Source organism: Propithecus coquereli, unplaced genomic scaffold, assembly GCF_000956105.1.
Source record: "Propithecus coquereli isolate 6110/MARCELLA unplaced genomic scaffold, Pcoq_1.0 Scaffold10, whole genome shotgun sequence".
NCBI classification, from domain to species: Eukaryota; Metazoa; Chordata; class Mammalia; order Primates; family Indriidae; genus Propithecus; species Propithecus coquereli.
Window position 1 is genome coordinate 4,438,868 of NW_012133858.1, and position 18,310 is coordinate 4,457,177.

Here is an 18,310-nt window from a genome sequence, read left to right on the forward strand (position 1 = left end):
AAGAGATTCTTTTCCCCAGTGTATGTTTTTGTCAGCTTTGTCAAAGATTAGATTACCATATGCAGATGGTTTCATCTCTGGGTTCTCAGTCCTGTGCCAGAGGTCAATGTCTCTATTCTTGTGCCAGTACCAAGCTGTTTTAGTTACTATAGCCTGGTAGACTAACTCTGTTTTAAAACAAGCACCTTAACCTTCCAGTTATGTAAACAAGAGTAAACTTTTCCAAAATTTATTTTAAATTATTTTAGATATCCTCAAAAATTTGTAATCTTTTTTATCTAACTGAAAAATTGTAAGTAATACACATTCATTGTGTAAAATTTAGGAAATACAGCTTAAGCATAAAAGCAAAAGGCAAACCTACCTTTCCACTGAGAGATACCCAATGCTGACGTGTTTGTAGTCTTCCAGGCTATCAATCTAATGCAAACATAAATATTTTTGCTCACAAAGATGTCGTTACATTTTATATGCTGTTTTGTAATTTGCTCCCCACCCCATTTAGTATAGCATTCACATCTTATTGTGACATTAAATATTCCTCTTCATCGTTTTTAATGATGTGGTGGTATTCCATCGTGCGGCTTGTGCCATTATTTATTTACCTAATGCCTTCTTGCTGCCAGAAAGCTGCATTTTGAAATTTTCTTATTTTCCTTATCATTCAAAAGAGAAAACCCTCTAATATTCTTCTTCGAAAACTGGTTAGAGCAGCATATTTTAATCAAAGTATGCTGTGTCATGGTGCTTCACTGCAGTCCTTGATAGATTTGCTTTTCCCATCGATCACTGGCTCTCTACCCACTTATGCTTACGTCTTTACAGTAGCACTGTGTGACCATGTGTCTTTTTCCCTTTATTGTATTTATTTAGCAAATCATTATATATTGTTTCATAATGTGCCAGGCACTGTTCTAAGGGTTTTACAAATACGAATGATCCCTTTAGCTTGCAGCCTCCTGGAGGGTGAGGCAGGCCGCTCCGTATACCCTGTCTACTCAGTGGACTCCTGGGGATGGATGATGGTGCTGAGGCTAGAGCTGGGAAGAGATTAGCAAGAGATTATCGCGCATGGGTAACCCCACGCTTCCCACAGCGAGCAGATCCCCATCTGGCCAAGTCGGGCGTATGTGGAAACAACCACCCTCATCACAACAGAACCACATATCACATGAAGAAGGGGCCACCTGTGTGGCAGCCTTATGGGACAGAAATAGCTCTTCGTCATCTTTTAACTGTTCAGGTAGATCTGAAAGTAAAGCCAGTAGCCTGGTCCTGACTACTTCTTCTCACCAGGTGACCTTGGCAAAGACATTTGTCCTCTTGGGGCCTCAGTTTTCCCATCTGTACTATGCAAGGGTGGTCCAGAAGAGATCACCCCTGAGATTCTTCCAGCACCTGACTCGCCATGGCCGCCCCTCCCTAAGACAGACGTGCGCTCTCTGAAGTGCTCACCGCTCCTCCTCCCCCAGCTGCGGGTACCAGGACATGGGAGGTCTCATTCTGGGATTGTGTGTGACCTGCTGGTGTTCTCTCCTTTTGTGCCTCAGGACTTCAGGCGTCTTCTGAAGAAGGAAGAGAAGCCGGTCCTGATGATGTTTTATGCCCCCTGTGAGTGAACTTTCCCCTTTGGGGCAGACTTAGTTGCCCAGTCTCCTGTGGGTGGTGGGCGGCTGGGGGTCATGACAGGGGAACTAGCCCCGGGTCTCACACTGAATGCTGAATCAGGTCGCTCATACTGTCTCCCTGTCTGTGCCCCTTTTCCTTCGTCTTTGCCTTTTCATCTGGCTCCTTCCCTCCTGCTGTCCCCATCTGCTTTCTCCACCAGAATCTGCGTCCTTTTGCCCACTTCACCCTGAGCTCCACCCGCAGTGACGAGGGTCTCCTGTCTAGTTAGTCCTGCCCACCTTCCCCCACCCACTGCCCCCTTTCCCTCCTGGCGGCTCCATGCCTCAGTGCTGGGGGTACCCTCTGCGGTGCCGCTACTCTGCACCCCCCCGGTCACTCCTCGCAGTCCAGAGCCTGGCCTGCCCCTGGGGACCGCAGCTTTTCTAGCTCTGGCTCCTGCATCCTCTGCTGGTGTCAGCTGGGAGGGATGGGGGGAGCAGAGAGAAACGGGGCTCCGGTATTTGGGCTTAGTCCCTGTGTGAGGCAAGAGGCTGTGGGGAAGGGCAGAAGGATCATTGAGGTGACAGCCAGAAGGCCTGGGCTCTAGTTTCCCGTGCTACCAGAGAGCCAGGTGAGCCTGGCCTCGTCTGTCAGCTCTCTGGGTTTCAACATCTGTAAGAGAAGAGGCTGGATTGGAGCAGTGGCTTTCAAACTTTTTGACAGTATTTCACAGAATTAAAAATACTGTATATTGCAACCCAGTACTAGAAGTATATATAAATAATATGTAAATAAGCTGAAGCAAAAGTTTCACAAAACTATACCCTTACTACTTGCCATCTACTATTTACTAGATGTAGCATACACTGTTTTCTATTCTGTTTTATTTAAAAATTATTGGTTATTCCTACTGCTTCGTAACTCTCTAACAAAGGGTCAGCAAACTACAGCCCACAGGCTGGCAATTTTTTTTTTTTTTGTAAATTAAGGTTTATTGGAACACAGCCATGCCTGTGTGTTTACGCATTGTCTGTGGCTGGTTTTGAGCTTTACCAGCAGAGTTGAGTAGTTGTGACAGAGACCGTATGGCCCATAAAGCTTCAAATATTCACTGTCTGGGCCACCCCTGCATCTAATGGGTCCCAAGGGACATACGGAAAGACCCTGGATTCGAGCTGGCAAGGCCTTTGGAGCTGTGCTTCCGTGAACTGCACGTGCCTTCAGAAGCCAGTGTCTGCCTGAAGCTAGAGAGAGGGGGCTGTGTGTGGTACAGGCGGTGTGGCTCAGGCGGGTGTCGCAGGCTGTGGCACCAGGGTCTCGAATCCCCTTCCTAAGAAGTTCTTTTTTTTTTTTTTTTTTTTTTTTTTGAGACAGAGTCTCACTCTGTTGCCCTGGCTAGAGTGAGTGCTGTGGTGTCAGCCTAGCTCACAGCAACCTCAAACTCCTGGGCTCAAGCGATCCTCCTGCCTCAGCCTCCCGAGTAACTGGGACTACAGGCATGTGCCACCATGCCCGGCTAATTTTTTCTATATATATTTTTAGTTGTCCAATTAATTTTTTTCTAATTTTAGTAGAGACGAGGTCTCGCTCTTGCTCAGGCTGGTTTCGAACTCCCGAGCTCAAACAATCTGCCCGCCTCGGCCTCCCAGAGAGCTAGGATTACAGGCGTGAGTCACCACGCCCGGCCCTAAGAAGTTCTTTAAGCAAAGGCTCCTCTCCTCTGCACCCTGGGATGCAGGACTCCTGGCTAGATGCTCCGCTGTGATGCTCTGGTGCTTCTGCCTGACTCAAGCCTGTGGCTTATTCACCATGACAACAGCCTCTCCCAGCCCTGTTCTGATCGTTGGGTGTCCTCCAGCCCAGCCTCCTCCCCAGGCCCCTTGCTGGCCCCAGGGGCTGTGCCTGCCTATGGGATGAGGCCCTGGTGTCCCATTTGCTGTGGATCTGGCTCTACCCAGAATTCACTTTAATCCTGGCTCATTCTCTTTATTAATGCTCGTTAGTTGGTTTCACTGCTTTTGTTTCTTCTTGGAGGGATCTTATTAACTGCCCAGCAGTGAATTGCTTCAGGAACTATCCTGCTCACACAGCCCCTTGAGGACTGGGGCCTCCTTTGGTTTACCTCAGAACCCTTTGGGACGCAACACGGTGGTTAAATGAAGCTGTAAGATGGAGTGTGTGTCAGTATGCGGTCCACGTCACGGAGCAGGATCGTGGCATGACCATGCAGGTCTCAGTGGGATGACATCATTTAAGAGAGTGGATCACTGGCGCTTTGCACCTGAGTACTTGTGCCCTTTCTGCCCACCACACGCCACGCTGTCTGGCAGTGTGCCTGTCCTGCTCACCGCGCAGACACGTGAGCATGGATATTAGATTTACATAATATAAAGCTGGGGCAGGGGAGGTTAGGACCTCACAGGTGTCACAGAGCACATTAGTGGTGGCAGAGGAAGGAGAAAACTCAGACGTTAAGTTAAACTTTTGGCGGAGGGTCCGATTGGATAGCCTGCTAAGTCCCTAGGAACCCCAGGGTCGTTTTTTTGTTATGTGTGTGTTTTCAAATGAATCAAACTCGTGCATTTATGATATTAGCCTAATCAAGCCTTCACGGCATCATAATTTAGCCTATTCCTGGGGTACACAGCAGTTCCCTAATTGGGAAGTCTGTTAGGACTCTGTGATCCTTTGGTCACATGCGGGACAAATGGACCCAAAGGCAGTGGGAGCCTTTGGTTGTGACAAGGAATCTAGCTCCCCAGGCCCTACTGCTTACTCTGTAAATGTTTGTTCACTGAATTAATGAGAAAATAAAAGGGCTGAGTGCCCTGGCTTTTTGAGTTTGAAAGTGATAATTAGTCTTACCTCTTCCCCTGCATCCCAGTGGAATCCGTTGGAAGATAAGCTCAGATAGGAATCACAGGACCAGCTCTATTTTTGGTAAAGTTAAATTGGAAACTGGCTTGGCCTGTAGCTTCCTATTTCTGCTGCACCACCTCTTCCCCCCAGTAACTTCACCAGAACGCCTGGCCGACTTATCACCTGTTTAGGGGGAGGAGGGTTATGTTGCTGCAGGCTGCAGACAGGCAGCCTGGGAGAGGCCACACTGTGCAGACAGGCGGTAAATTACGTTCCTGATTGATGAATGTCGGCCAGCAGGTGTCAAACTGAAGTCCCTGAGCCAGGAGTGGGTGAGAGGCTGCAGGTATCCCCCTTCATTTTCCCTCCTGGGGAGGGGAATGACAGCCTCTTGCCTGTGTGGAAGTGTTTTCCCCACCACAGACCAGGAGGAGACGGCTCCGCAGGCACCGGCTGTCCCCCATGGAGTGCCAGCCCCGGACCACCCTCCTGGTGTTGGCTTCGTCTGTGGGGCAGGTGCCATCCCCACAGACAGGGAAGCTGAGGCTCAGAGAGCCCGAGTCACTTGCCCAGGGTCACAGAGCCAGCAAGGGTCAAGGGGAGATGCTGATGGGGTCTCATTCTTCCTGGAGCCGAGCTCCTTCCTCTGTGTCACCATCACCAAGCAGCCTCCTGTTTTCCCTACCACGTGGCATCCACCTGGTGTGTTCCCACTGGAGCATTGCCCGTTTCCATTCCCCCTCTGTGAATCCTCGCAGTGGAGCAATGTCCCCTGACAAGTGTCACTTTCCTTCCTTCTTGCTACCTGTGGTGTTCACACTGCGGTGGCAGGTCCCAAAAAGAGGCACCTCTTCTGAGGGCAGATACTACAGCCTTGTGCTGTGGGCTGACCTCGCAATAGCTCCTTCTCTCCTGCCTGGACTAAGGGCGGGAACCTAAGCCCAGGTTTAATATGCTGGGGCGTGTGTGTGTGTAATCTGTGTCCACTGGCCTGTCAGGCAGAAATGTCAGGGAGGGGGCTGCAGGGCATTTTTGGAATTTCCTGTCAAATGCCCTACATCCGCACCTTATCCAGTAGGCTTGGAGCTGGGGAGGTTCGGGTGGGCCAGGGGGAGAGCTGCCTCCTCCCAGTTCTCCAGTGTGTCCTTCCCAGTGGGCCAGAGTGCCCTCTGATCTGTATCACTCTGCTCACGGCTTGCCAAGGCGTTGGCTAAACATGGATTAGAGCTGATCAGCCTGTCACCGCGTGGCCCCTGTCCCCGCTGTGCCTGACACATCTTCCAGGCAGATTTGGTTTCTGTGGCCTTGAGATGCATCTCAAAGTCTGTTCTGCAGCAGTGCGGCTGTCAGAAAGGGTGACAGCCTGGCATGTCAGAATTCCTGGTGTCTGAGGAAGCTGCTTCTCCTGCCCTGTGGGGTCAGTGCTGAAACGTGGCCTGCTCTGGTTTAAGGGAAGGGGTTTAAATTAAGGTCACTCTGAAGTAGTAGTGGATGTTTGGGACATGGCCATCCTGGTCCCTAGTCCCCCAAGGCTCAGGGAGAGACTCAGCCAAAGCTGTCACAGAATCCTCTGCTGTCAGACCTGGAAGGGATCTGAGGTTGTCTAGTCCAACTCCCCTCGTTTGCCGGGAGAAGAAACAGCCCAGAGAAAGGAGGTGACTTGTCCAGGGCCATGGACGAGTCGAGTGAAGACCAGAGCCCACATTCTGAGTCCGGGCCCAGTGCTCCCCCAGTCAGTGCTTAGTTATCCTCGTTAATGAAAGAAAAAGGAGGCACGGAAATCCCAGAAGTCATGGTATTTGTGGTCACAAATTTTCCTTCCCGATGGCATTTGACCCTGGCTCATTTGCAGCCCCTGCTGTGAGCGTAGGGGCTCGCTGTCCTGACACCGTCGGGCTCCCTGAATTCCTGTGAACTCATTGTCGGCACTGAATTATTCCGAGCTCTGTTCTCTAACATTCACGGTGTGGCTGCATGCTCTCCCAGGCTTGTTTTTTATGCCATCGGGACTGCAAGCTTTTCAGGGGCTGGGGCCTCTGCCTCCTATTCCTTTTTGGTTCCCGGAGTCTGGGACAGTCCTGAGCTTCTCGAGGCTGGGTAAGTGTTTGTTGGGTAGAGGACAGCAGAGAGGAGGCAGGGCAGAGTGGGGGGGCACAGCCATCCTTGTAACTTGATGTGGTTTTTCTCCTGCCTGTGACCAGGGTGCAGCATGTGCAAGAGGATGATGCCACATTTCCAGAAGGCTGCCACCCAGATGCGAGGCCACTCCGTAAGTGAGGCACTGCGTGACAGGCAGGGCTGGGTCACTCTCGGACATAGTGGGGGAAGGGTGCTGGGGGCAGGGTGGGGAGGGAAGGTTTTGAAATGGTGAGGGTGACTGGTCCTGCTGCCCCTGCTGCTGCTGAAATGAAGCCTCACATGGGGCTTGTGAAAGTTGAGAACGCCCCCGAGTTGCTGGGACCAGGAGAGTTTGGCACTTTTCGAAGGTTGGTGATAAAATAGTCAGGAAACCAGCAAAGACACACACGTGGCATTGCTGGGAGGCCAGGAACCAAGGGCAGAACATCAGGGGTTTGGGGTTATTGGAACTGGGCTCCAAAGTGGGCTGAGGCAGTTGCTAGGGAGCCTAGTGGCAAAGAAGAGAGTACAGTGACACCAGAGTTGGACCAGAATCACTCAGCAGGCTCACAAAGCCATGTCTTGTCCTGGCTTCCCGGGCTTGTGGTTCCTGTGGGCTGGGAAGAAAAGGGCAAGTCCAGATGGGGAGCAGGAGGGCCGAGAAGGCAGGCATTCTCCAAGGCGTTCAGGGGAGTGGAGGTAGACAGAGCAGAGACAAGTGTGGCTTAGGGAGGGCCAACTTTAGGGGACAGGAAGAGGAGGAGGAACCTGGCATACAGAGAAGTAGGAGCAATTGGATGGAACAGAGAGGTAAGAGGAAGCCTGGGGCATCCAGGAGTGAGAGGAGAGAATGGTGTGTCAGATGTCACCCAGAGGGGCTGAGGATCAGACACTGAATGCTCCCTGGTCACTTTGTGTTCCTTCACCCTGCCAGACTTCTTTCTTTTGTGCTATATGTCTGTCCATATTTTTTTTATTGTGCTAAAAACCACATACCATTACACTGACCATTTCAATCATTTTTAAATGTACAACGTATTATAATATTTACAATGTTGTGCAACCAATCTCTAGAACTTTTTCTTCTTGCAAAATTGAAATTCTATACCCACTAAACACTAATTCTCCCTCCTCACTCCACCCCTGCCATGGTGAACAACTTTCTGCTTTCTGTTTCTATGATTCTCACTATTTTGGATCCTTCTTATGAGTGGAATCATGTAATATTTGCCCTTTCGTGACTGGCTTATTTTGCTTAGCATCATATCATCAAGGTTCATCTGTGCTGTAGCATGTCACAGGATTTCCATCTTTTTAAAGGCTGAATAATATTCCCCTGTATGTATTAATATATGCCACATTTTCTTTATCCATTCATCTGCTGAGTGGGTTGCTTCCAGCTCTCGGCCACTGTGAGTATTGTGCAATAGATATGCGTGTGCAAATATCTCTTTGAGATCCTGAGTTAATTCTTGTGGATCTGTTTGTCCATTTTTGCACTCACCCTGAGTAGCAGAAGTGTTTTGTTTTGGTGGCAACAGGAAAGAGCTGCTGGCTCCTCTAGGGAGCATGGAAAAATCCATATACCTTTCATGAAAGGTTATTGGGAGGGGCCATCTCAGTGGGGCTGGCCAGAGTCCCATAAAGGGAGATCTGAGATCTTGAAACTGCATCCTGATATTTAGGGATCAAATTAAGTGGTGATTAGCTCAAAGTCAACTTAAAAAGTTTAAGTGGCAGCACCTGGACATGGAGAAGGACCTGCTAACCAGCTGCAAGATTGGGTTGCAAAGAACCAAGTCTTTCTCTTTTGACCTCATTCTGGGGGACACCAACGTCCTGCTTGTTTCTCACTAATGAATTTTTAGTAACTTGCCTGGAGATTTTTGGCCTTGGGGCACACATACATCACTCTAGGGAAGTTTCACTTCACATTTTTGGGGCCTCAATAGATAACGTATTTTAAGATTATTTAGCCTGGAGAAAAGACTTAATTACTCACAGTATTCTCCCTGCCTGCACCCGCATACTCTTACAAAACTGCTCAGCTCAACTTCCAGTCTCTGTGGTGCTGTGGAAGGTAAATAGCTCCAGCCCCCAGTCGGATCACGAATTATCCTGGCCGGCCCCGGTGAAGCAGAAGAGGACTTGATGTCAGTTGGGTGTGTTATCATGGACCGTTCTCAGCCTATGCCGCATCCATGGCCAGACAAACTCACTATTCCTCCAATCCCCTCCCATGCTGCCACAGAGCTTGTCCCTGCCATGCAAAGCCAGGTCTGTCCTTCTTTGCTTTTGTTCCAGATCACTTTGTTCACCGTTTGATACTGATTATATGTGAGCTTCTTGGGTGCAGAAGCTGTGTTCAATTCATGTCTGTTTCTTCAGCACATAGCACAGGGCCAGGCCAGCTAATCGCGGGTACCCAGTACATGCTGATGAATGTAAATAAGTGTGTGGCTCATCACTCCTGGGTGTGCTTTATTTTAAGCTCTATATTTCTATTAAGTGACATTCCCCTCCTTTAAAGGAATTCAGAGCATTAGTTATTAAGGACAGAGACACAGTGGGAAGGACATTCGTGGGCTGGGGACCTTCCCCCTTGGCCCTGGGCTCATACCAGGCTCTTTTACAGGGTTAACCCTAAAGATCACTTGTGTTAAGAACACCTGCTTCTCCTGCCTGGGCCCAGGTCTAGAAATATAAAAGATATACCTTCCAGTTCCCTTGACAACATTACAGAAAAGTCAGGGGGGTTGTCTGTGAATCTGGGCAAGTCCAGCTCTGGCCAGGTGTTAGTTACCTCAGTCTAAGGCATCTGGGTTGTGTGAATTCATGTTTCCTTGCTTGTGTATTTTCTTGATTGAGGTTTTTTAAATTCTGTTTTCCCCTTAGTTTCTTAGAAAAGCACCTTTCGAAAAGTTCTAACCCTTTCCCAGCCAAATAAATGGGGAAGGACGCTGGCCAACACTGGCACCACCCACTGTAGGAGGCCTCTGGGGGCCAGGCCAGCAGCTCCCCAGACCCTGGGGACAGGGCTGGAGGGTTTGGGCAGCTAGAGGTGTCTATTGCTTTCTATCTTCATACACAGAGAAGAGACAGGACTAACAGATAGGCTGCTACTCGCCGGAAATCAAAGCTCACCCCTCCCCACTGCTGAAATCCAGCTGGATTAGGGCCTCCTGTCCCCTCTTCGTCTCCATCATTTTTGAGCCATTTTTGGCTGGCTCTGTCTGTGGCAAGGGTCAGAAATCTTCCCTCTCTACAAATTTCTTGGGACGTGTCCAACCCAATGATGTCTTTGAGAAGGAAGCCAGGCCAGGTCAGGATGTGCAGCCTTTACCGTTTTCCAGACTCAATTCTGTCCGTGTTTTGCTGTCATTGGCATCTGGTGAATCATTGGGGTCTGTCCCATCTACTTCTGCTAATTGACTTCCTCAGCAGCAGCCATGCTGCTCCCTGTCCCAGAGCTGCTACGGAACAAGCCTGTCCCGTCTGCCTCCTCTTCCCAGCCTTTTGAGCTTTGCCCCGTCCTTTGTTGACCTTGGCCATGATGGGCCAGTCTGGGTGTAAACACCATGAAATGGAACCATCAATGGGACAAATTTGTACAGACCAGGCTCTGGTGCTGCCTGTCGCTAACTGGCTTGGAGACCTTGGGTAAGCTCCCTAGGCGTGGAGCCCACGTTTCTGTCTGTAAGATGGAGATATGGTGCCAACCCTGCCCACCTCGCTGGGTCATCGTGAGGAGCAAATGGGCTGTAACCTGCAGAGCACCTCATGGATACAGATGAGTGACCCCCGTAGCTGCCCCGTGTTCCTCCTGATCACTTAATGGGGGTGCTCCCAAGGTTCTGCTTTCTTCCTTACTAACACATGGGAGCAAGGGCTTGTCTCATTATGGTCTGTCCCTCTGTGGAGCCCGGGTCTTCCCCCAAAGTGCCAGTAGCATGTGTCAGGTGGCTTGTTTCATATCTCAGTCTGGATTTTTCCCTGTGTCCCAAATGCAGGATGTCTAAGGTAAAAGTCATTGTCTTTCCCTCTGGCAGACAGCCAGCTTTCCTTCAAGACCTTCCCAAGTACCTGGGCTCTCCACCCTCGCCCCTTTGCTGGGGCATTGTCATGGGTCTCTTCCTCATGCCCCCTCTGACCTCTCCCTGCCAGCACCTGGGGAGCCACACTAGGTGGTTGGCCAAAGGCTGCTGACCCACAGCTTTCCCCTTAGAGCTCCTCCTTTCTGCTTCAAAAAATGCAGCTGGGTGGTAGTTACTTCCTTACTTAGAAACCCTCAAGAGCTCCCTTCACTTCCTGAATGAAGTTCAGGATTTCTTAGACGTTTAAAGCTTTTTCCAGAGTGCCCCCACTACCTGGCCCAGTCTGCTCTCTTACTTCTTACCCTTTCTGTATATCCTGCAGTCCATTTCTTGGGCCACATCTGGCTTTGCCTTGCCTCCATTTCCCCTCCTGGGATGTCTGTTGAAGTCTTAACCTCCTTTGAGCACTAGCTCACATGCCGCCCACCCCGTGAAACTTCCGTGATCTTTCCCACAGCAGGGCTGCACACGTGTTCAGGGAGGGATTGTGGCCTTATCTTCTCCGTACATTGAGACCAGGTGTTTCACCTCATTTGGCTTCATAAACTCTAACTCCAAAAAGTGTTTGTACATAGTTGTTCAAAAAATATGTGTCTCATTAACTAATAGATACCTCCAAAGTGGCGTAAAAGTACTATACAAACTCGAAGAATTGAGAGTTCACCCCAAGCAAAGGGGGTTTGGAAAGGCTGCCCAGGGAGGTGAGATTTGATTTGCCTTAAAGGATGGATGAGTCTCTGGTGGTAGCCAAGAGGTGGGGAATGGACATCCTCAGCGAGAGGACAGGAAGGTGCAAAGTGGGGGCCAGGAAAGAACAGTGAGTATTCTGGAAACGTGGGCAGAATTAGAGAGCCTCTTAGAAGTAGTAATAAAAACAGCTAATAATTTTGAGTGCTGTAGATACTTGTATTATCTCATTTAATCTTCACAATAGCTACATGAGGTGACTGCAGATGAGGAAACTGAGATACAGAGAAGCAACTGTGACTTGTTCAAGGAAATGCATCTACTTAAGTGGGGAGCCAGGACGCAAACCCAGTGCTTCTAGCCACTGTGCACTGTTGCTGCTGCACTCGGCGAGGTGCCTGAGAAGGCAGACGGTCCAACTTCCTTCCTGTGCAGAAATCTCAAACTGTCTCATTTCTGGGAGAATAAAACATCTAGACCCTAGCAGGTGTACAATTAAGAGTTTTGTAAGAAAGAAGGATTAAAAAATGAGATAGGGACCATATGGGCTTTGAGTATGGAGTTGGATTTTAGCCTGTGTTCAATGGAATTGAAAGGTTTTGTGCGGGGAAGTGATGTAATGAAGAGGAGGATGTGTAAGATTAATCTTGTGGTGAATGTGCACTGACACGGAGGAGATCAATTAGACAGAAAAAAGAACTTTAAAGCAGACAAATATTACTGGAACAGGCAGCTGAATCAGTCTGGGAAATGAGCAGAATGGCTTTGAGAGGGTTCCAGGGCTTCTAGTAAGTTCTATTTCAGGTTTATTCTCCCTGTATTATTTGTAGCATTCTAAAATGGACTGAAAAAAAATTGGTGACTTAATAAGCATTTATTGTGTGCCTGCTGTATGCCAGGCATTGTGCTAGATACTTAAAACAGTTGGAAAGGCCAGGCGTGGGGGCTCACGTCTGTAATCCTAGCATCTTTGAGGCCGAGGCAGGAGGATCACTTGAGGTCAGGAGTTCGAGACCAGCCTGAGCAAGAGCGAGACCCTGTCTACTAAAAATAGAAAAAGTAGCTGGACGATGTGGCACGTGCCTATAGTCCCAACTACTCGGGAGGCTGAGGCAGGAGGATCGCTTAAGCCCAGGAGTTTGAGGTTGCAGTGAGCTATGATGATGCCACTGCACTCTAGCCTGGGTGACAGAGAGAGATTCTATCTCAAAAAAGAAAAAGAAACAAACAAAAAATTGTAAAGACATATTCAGATGCTCTGGGGTTAGAGAAGCCAGAGGCACTGGCAGCTGTCATCACCAGGAAGATCTGGTAGGAAATAAGAAACGTGACAGTTACTGAGCACTGGTCTTGTGCTGACACCTCTGACATGGGTCACCTCATTCACGTGTCTTCAGAGCTCTGTAATAATCCCATGACCACACCTTCCCTACAAGGAACCTCAGTGAAGGGGAGTGACTTGCCCAGGGTCATGTGAGTCACAGGTGGAAGCAGTCTTCCGAATCACGTTTATTGTCCACTGAAACCACTATTTTCATTTTTCTCTTACTGTGTGTCCTTATGTATTGTTCAGTAAAACTCAGCTGGATTTCCTCTCTCTCCTGTAATTGCTGCTGGCTGTTTTGAACTTCCTTTCCTCTTACTTCTGTGCCACCCTGCTTTGTGGAACAGCCCTCCCATGTGTGGCCATTCTAGCTGCTCTCTTGTGAGAGCAGATTCAAAGTCCTCTTTCCTGGCTCCGGCCCCAGCCCTGGCGAGGAAGGTCCCTGCTTCAGGAAGCGAGCAGTCTTGGGGGTTCTTTGTTTGGGTCATTCTTAGTATTTAGCCATGTCATCAGTGACACAGCCACTGAAATTCTCCTTTCCGACTTGGGTTGTGGATATGTGAACCCCTGGAACCACAACCTGGTTAGAATTCTGAGGTGATGGTCACAGACAGGGGAAAGAGCTGGGGAGGCAGAGCTGGGTCTGGAGGGAGGAGAGTTCAGCAGGAGTCACGGCGCCTCTTTCTCATGCTCTCAAGGAGACCACAGTCTCCTTGGTCACACAGGAGCTGTAAGGTCTGAGAACATCACACATCAAGCCTAGGCAGGCAGACTGCAGCCAGGCCGTGAGGCACCTAGGGAAGTGTCCAAGGACATCGTGCAGAGCCTAAGTGGTGTACAAAAGCTGCTTATTTCTGTAACTTAGGAGAAAAGTATACCCTCAGTTGATGTGAGCAGAGAAAAAGGCATAATATATTAGTGTGTTTTGGGGTGGCAGTGATCCCTCTCTAAGACCCGTTTGAACTTGGTAGCAAGGCCAGGTTTCTTCCTCAACCCTCAGAACTGTGGTTCTGCTCCGGATGGTTCTTACTGCAGGCAGGCAGAAGCGGGCAGGTGTATGGAGCACAGCACGGAGCCAGCTGCCGGACTTCTCCAGAGCTCTTTATCACGACCCCTGGCTGGCTCTGCTGGCCTTGCTTCCCTGTGGCCGGGTGCGCCTCAGTCTGCGGGGCTTTGTCCCATATGTCTTTCTGGTGGGACAGCTGGACAGAGAGCACATGGATAAGACAACGGTGTCTGTTTGCCTCTTCCAGGTGCTGGCCGGGATGAACGTCTATCCCTCTGAATTTGAAAACATCAGGGAGGAGTACAACGTGCGCGGCTACCCTACCATCTGCTACTTTGAGTAAGCCCCCGCCTCCCTTTTAAAGCTGTTTCCCTCCCTGGTGGCATTTGTATCCCCGGCTGAGCCCACGTTGCTTCTCCACGTTTCACAGGAAAGGCCGGTTCCTGTTCCAGTATGACAACTATGGGTCCACAGCTGAGGACATTGTGGAGTGGCTGAAGAAGTAAGTCGGGCGCTGGCGGCAGCGGGTGTGTGCTCAGAGGGAGGGGCATCCACTGGGCCAAGGGTGGCCCCTGGTGCAGGGCTCTGGCTGGGGGCTGGGGAGGAGAAGGAAGAAGGGAGAGAGACTCGCTGCGCTGCCTGCACAGCTGTTTCTGGGTAGAGTCTGGGTCGGGATGGGGATCTGAGTTTAGGTTGCAGCAGTCGTGAGGACTGGGTGTGACTCTGGCCTGATGATCGGACCCTGACTGGTGTGCTGGGTGGGGAATGTCTCCCCTACCTCCCATCTCCGCAGCCTGGAGCTGTGGAGGAGCCACGCCTGTCAGCTCTCCTGGAATAGTCAGGGGCTTTCTGAACACTTTTCAAATCAAGTATCCCCCCCCCCCACCCCCAGTATTTATCTGATGGATGGAGGTTTTTCTCACTCAGCAGATTAGGTTTGAGAGAGGTTCCACTGCAGGTCTCTTTGAAAATGGGATTGTCAATTGAACACTTATTTCAAACACAACGGTGCATTAGGTGCTATGAAGCTACTAAGAAATATTCTGATGGCTTAGATTTGCAAAGTGCTGCACCATTCACTCCTTTCCTCCCACCCCTGACGGATGCTGCTTCACAGCAACCTGTGATCCCCGTTTTATAATGTGATTAGATCCCATAACGCCAAACCTCACCTGAGGCCCCCACCTGGCGCCTGCTTTGTCCTGCATGTCCACCCCATCACCGTTTCCACCTGTCTAATAAGCCTTACTGGTGTTCTCACGACAGGCTTGCAGTGTCTGTCCCCTTCTGGAAGCCTCTCCAGGCCTCCCGGCATACTGCTCGCCCTGCCCTCTGTGTGTTGCGAGTTTGGTACTTACCAGCCATTACTGGTTTGTGGATATTTGCACATAGGTCTTGGAATAACAACAGCTAACACTTTTGGGGCTCTACTTTGTGGCTGACACTGTTCTAAGCACTTTACGTGGATTCTCGTTTAATCCTCCCAGCAGCGCTGTAAGGAAGATATTACTGTTCTCCTTACTTGATGGACGAGGTCACTGAGGTGCAGTGAGGAGGGCCATGCAGCTGAGACCCAGTAGCAGGGCTGAGACAGTCCCCGCTGACCCCGCCCCCAGCAGCCCGCACAGCCCAGCTCAGCCTCCCCACCCCACACCCCCGCTGTCCAGTGGATGTTTATGGATTCCTTACCTCAGGGACATGGTGTGCAAGCCCCAGGGTTAAAGAATTAGTTATCCAAAGACATGGAGATTGAAAGTGTGTCTTTTCAGAATGGGAAAGAGGGTGAATTTTGTACCCAAAACCCCCACAAGAAGCAAACTGTTAGATTTCCAAAGGTTGTAAATGTCAGTCTTCTGTTCTGCTGACCCCCAGGGGCCCAGGAGATAAGCACAAGTGCTAGCACCAGGTTTGCATCATGCCGTCTGTTTCTTGGAAGCATTTTAACATCTCTGTCCCCATGGACTACCTTGTTTCCAGCCCCAGGCCGCTCCCCATTATCCTGTGTTCCTTGCCTTAGCCCAGCCTGCACTCTCCTCTTCTCCTTTTTCATTTAATAATAAAAATGTCCTTTCCTCCAGCCAGACACATCTCACTCTGCCTTGGGAGAAGGTCTCAACAAATAGCAATCTCATTTGCCACCAGAGCATAAAATCTGTCTGCTTCCCTCCCCTTCTCTAACCTTTTCTGGTTTCAAAACACCCTCATATCTTTTTGGAAGGATAAGGTTTATTTTTTTTAACAGAAGTATTCAGAATTGCCTGCTAACCCCTAGAAAAAGAGCATATCGATGGTGTTTCTGAGATGGGTTATAGTCTCCCCACTGGAGCCTGCCACCCTATCCTCCCACCCCTCTTCTCTGAGCACACCCCACCCCGGCTCCCCCACAGATGCTACAGTGACCAGCCTGCACCCCACGGCTGCCTCCAAGTCCCTGTCCTGCACTGGTGCGCCTGGTTCCCACCTCCAGCCCCTCTCTCCACCCCTTACCTACGGGAAGGAACCCTCGTTAACAGCGTGTGGTTCATCTGTAGTCTCCAGGGTGATGGGTATGTGCCAGGAAGGAGGGGGAGAGATCTGGGTCTCCCTGCAGCCTCTCTCCCAACTCCCTGCAAGCACTCTGTGTCAGGGCTGCATGGGGCAGGGTGGGGGAGGCTGCTCCTCCCAAGGCGTGACTGCAGCCTCCTCCCCCAGCGGGGCAGGGCAGGGAAGTGACCTCCTGAAGGACCGCTAGAAATGTCGCTCTGCTACCAACTGGCTTAATTTTTAAAAATCTTTTCTGACTGTAGAGATATTCAAGTAAGATATGTTTATTATAGAAAAACTTAAACATGTAGTTAAAAAGAAGAGTCCTCACCCCTCCCTATTACCCATATTGTGATATTTTGGTGAATTTCCTTCCAGATTTTCACCCTACACATATCCAGATCTATGTGTGGTTTTTCGATGTCCCATGTATTTTAAGCCTTTACCAGTTTTCCCCAGAATCCTGGTGGGCGGCAGTGACCTCACCTTTCCTGCTTCCCTGAGCCCCTCCGTTGGCCCTGAGCTGCTCAGGGCTCTGTGCAGCCAAGTGTAGAAGGGGGAGGGCGAACCCAGCTTGGCTGATGCTCAGACGCCCAGGAGAGAAGAATGTACATCCCACCCTCCAGCGAGCGACTCTGGTGGGTGGGCTGGGGAGGGTGGCGCAGGGTGAGGGGAGCAGGAAGCCAGTCCCTGCTGTCTGCGTGTGGGAGGGCTCTGGAGTAGATGCGTTGCTCGTGGTGATCGCGCCACTAATGGCCGCGTTTCTCATCCACCCCTCGCAGCTCTCACACCACTGAGTTGGGCTCAGCAGGCAGGTAGAGGGGTGTATAAGCAGCAGTGCATTTGGCCCACCTATTTCTTCCTGTGTAGTTTGATACTAACCAGAAGCATTAACACACACCAAGTTTCCTTGACTCGCGATGCTTAGAGTCACATCTTTTCATCAATGGCACATGCTCCTCCCTCAGATTAGGATTGGATTGTGTGACCCTCCCAGTCCTAGGGAGCCTGGGACAGCTGCTGTCTCCAGACAGCAGGGCACGTGAAGTCAGGCTCAGGATTGGCAGGGAAGTAAAGTTATCAAACTGCCCCAGCAGTTCTTTAAACACTGGCATTTCCTCAGTCCCATTTGACTCATTTTGAGGTTGCCTGTTCATGTTTGAGTGATTCTTATGGCAAGGTTATGAGTGACATGCAGGAACATTTGGGTAGTACTTTATAAATGTACAAAGTATCTAACATCCATTATCTGCCTAGATAAAGAAAGGGCTACAGACACACTGTCTCGTAGATGTCTGAAGTCAAGTCTGATCGCCTGGGCTCCAGAGTGGAGAAGTGGAGGAAGCAGGACTCAGACTTTGACTCCCAATTCGGCTCTTTCCCTCTCGCCTGCTGTAGACAGAACATTCTTACTTACGTTGAGATGAAGTTTCTTTCTCTGGAGCTTCCACTTGTGAGTGTTGGTTCTTCTCTTCAGGGCCATAGAAAAGAAATCTTCGTTTCTCTCCTTGATACAGTCTGAAACATTTGAAGATAGCCACTGTGTTCTCCTATGTCTTCTCTCCGAGTTAAACACCTCCAGTTCTTTTGACCATTTTTCTCTCATTGTCATTTTTTCAGCAAGGATTTGTTGGATGCCTGCTGTGTGTTAGGTGCAAGAGGTAAAGAGATGAGAGAGAGCTTCAAGGAGCTCACCATCTGGGGAGCAGACAGTAAAAAGTGTCACACAGTGTCTGGGGCTCGGACTCCCACTCAGTCTTTCTCTTTCTAGTGCATCCGTCCCCACCACCCAGCCCTCAGTCCTCTCCAGAAAGGAAACTTCCAGTTGTCTCCTGGGTGGTGGGGGGTGCCTCCCAGGTCTGAGGGTCCGACTGCTCCGGTTTTCAACTAAAGCGCCTGTTTGGAGCCACGGGCTGCGGGCCTGCTCCAGGAGTGGCGACCGGGTCTTTCAGAGCCTCAGTCTTGGCGTGCGAGCACGGCTCCTGGGCCCCCGCCCCGCTCGCCCTGCCCGGCACCTTGGGTGTCTGCCCCCTGTTTCGCCAAGTCAGTTTTCTAGCTTCTAAAATTGCGCTGACCTCTTTGTCTCCTTTC

General features: G+C 50.2%; 1 protein-coding gene across 1 annotated transcript in view; it reads left to right on the forward strand.

The window, feature by feature from the left end:
* PDIA5 (protein disulfide isomerase family A, member 5) overlaps positions 1-18,310 on the forward strand; it is an 87,883-nt gene that overhangs the window by 42,736 nt on the left and 26,837 nt on the right. The window contains exons 7-10 of the mRNA XM_012641380.1: positions 1,551-1,611; positions 6,669-6,736; positions 13,944-14,035; positions 14,127-14,198. Of these exons, the coding sequence (XP_012496834.1) occupies positions 1,551-1,611; positions 6,669-6,736; positions 13,944-14,035; positions 14,127-14,198 (293 nt within the window). The remainder of the gene's footprint in view (positions 1-1,550; positions 1,612-6,668; positions 6,737-13,943; positions 14,036-14,126; positions 14,199-18,310) is intronic.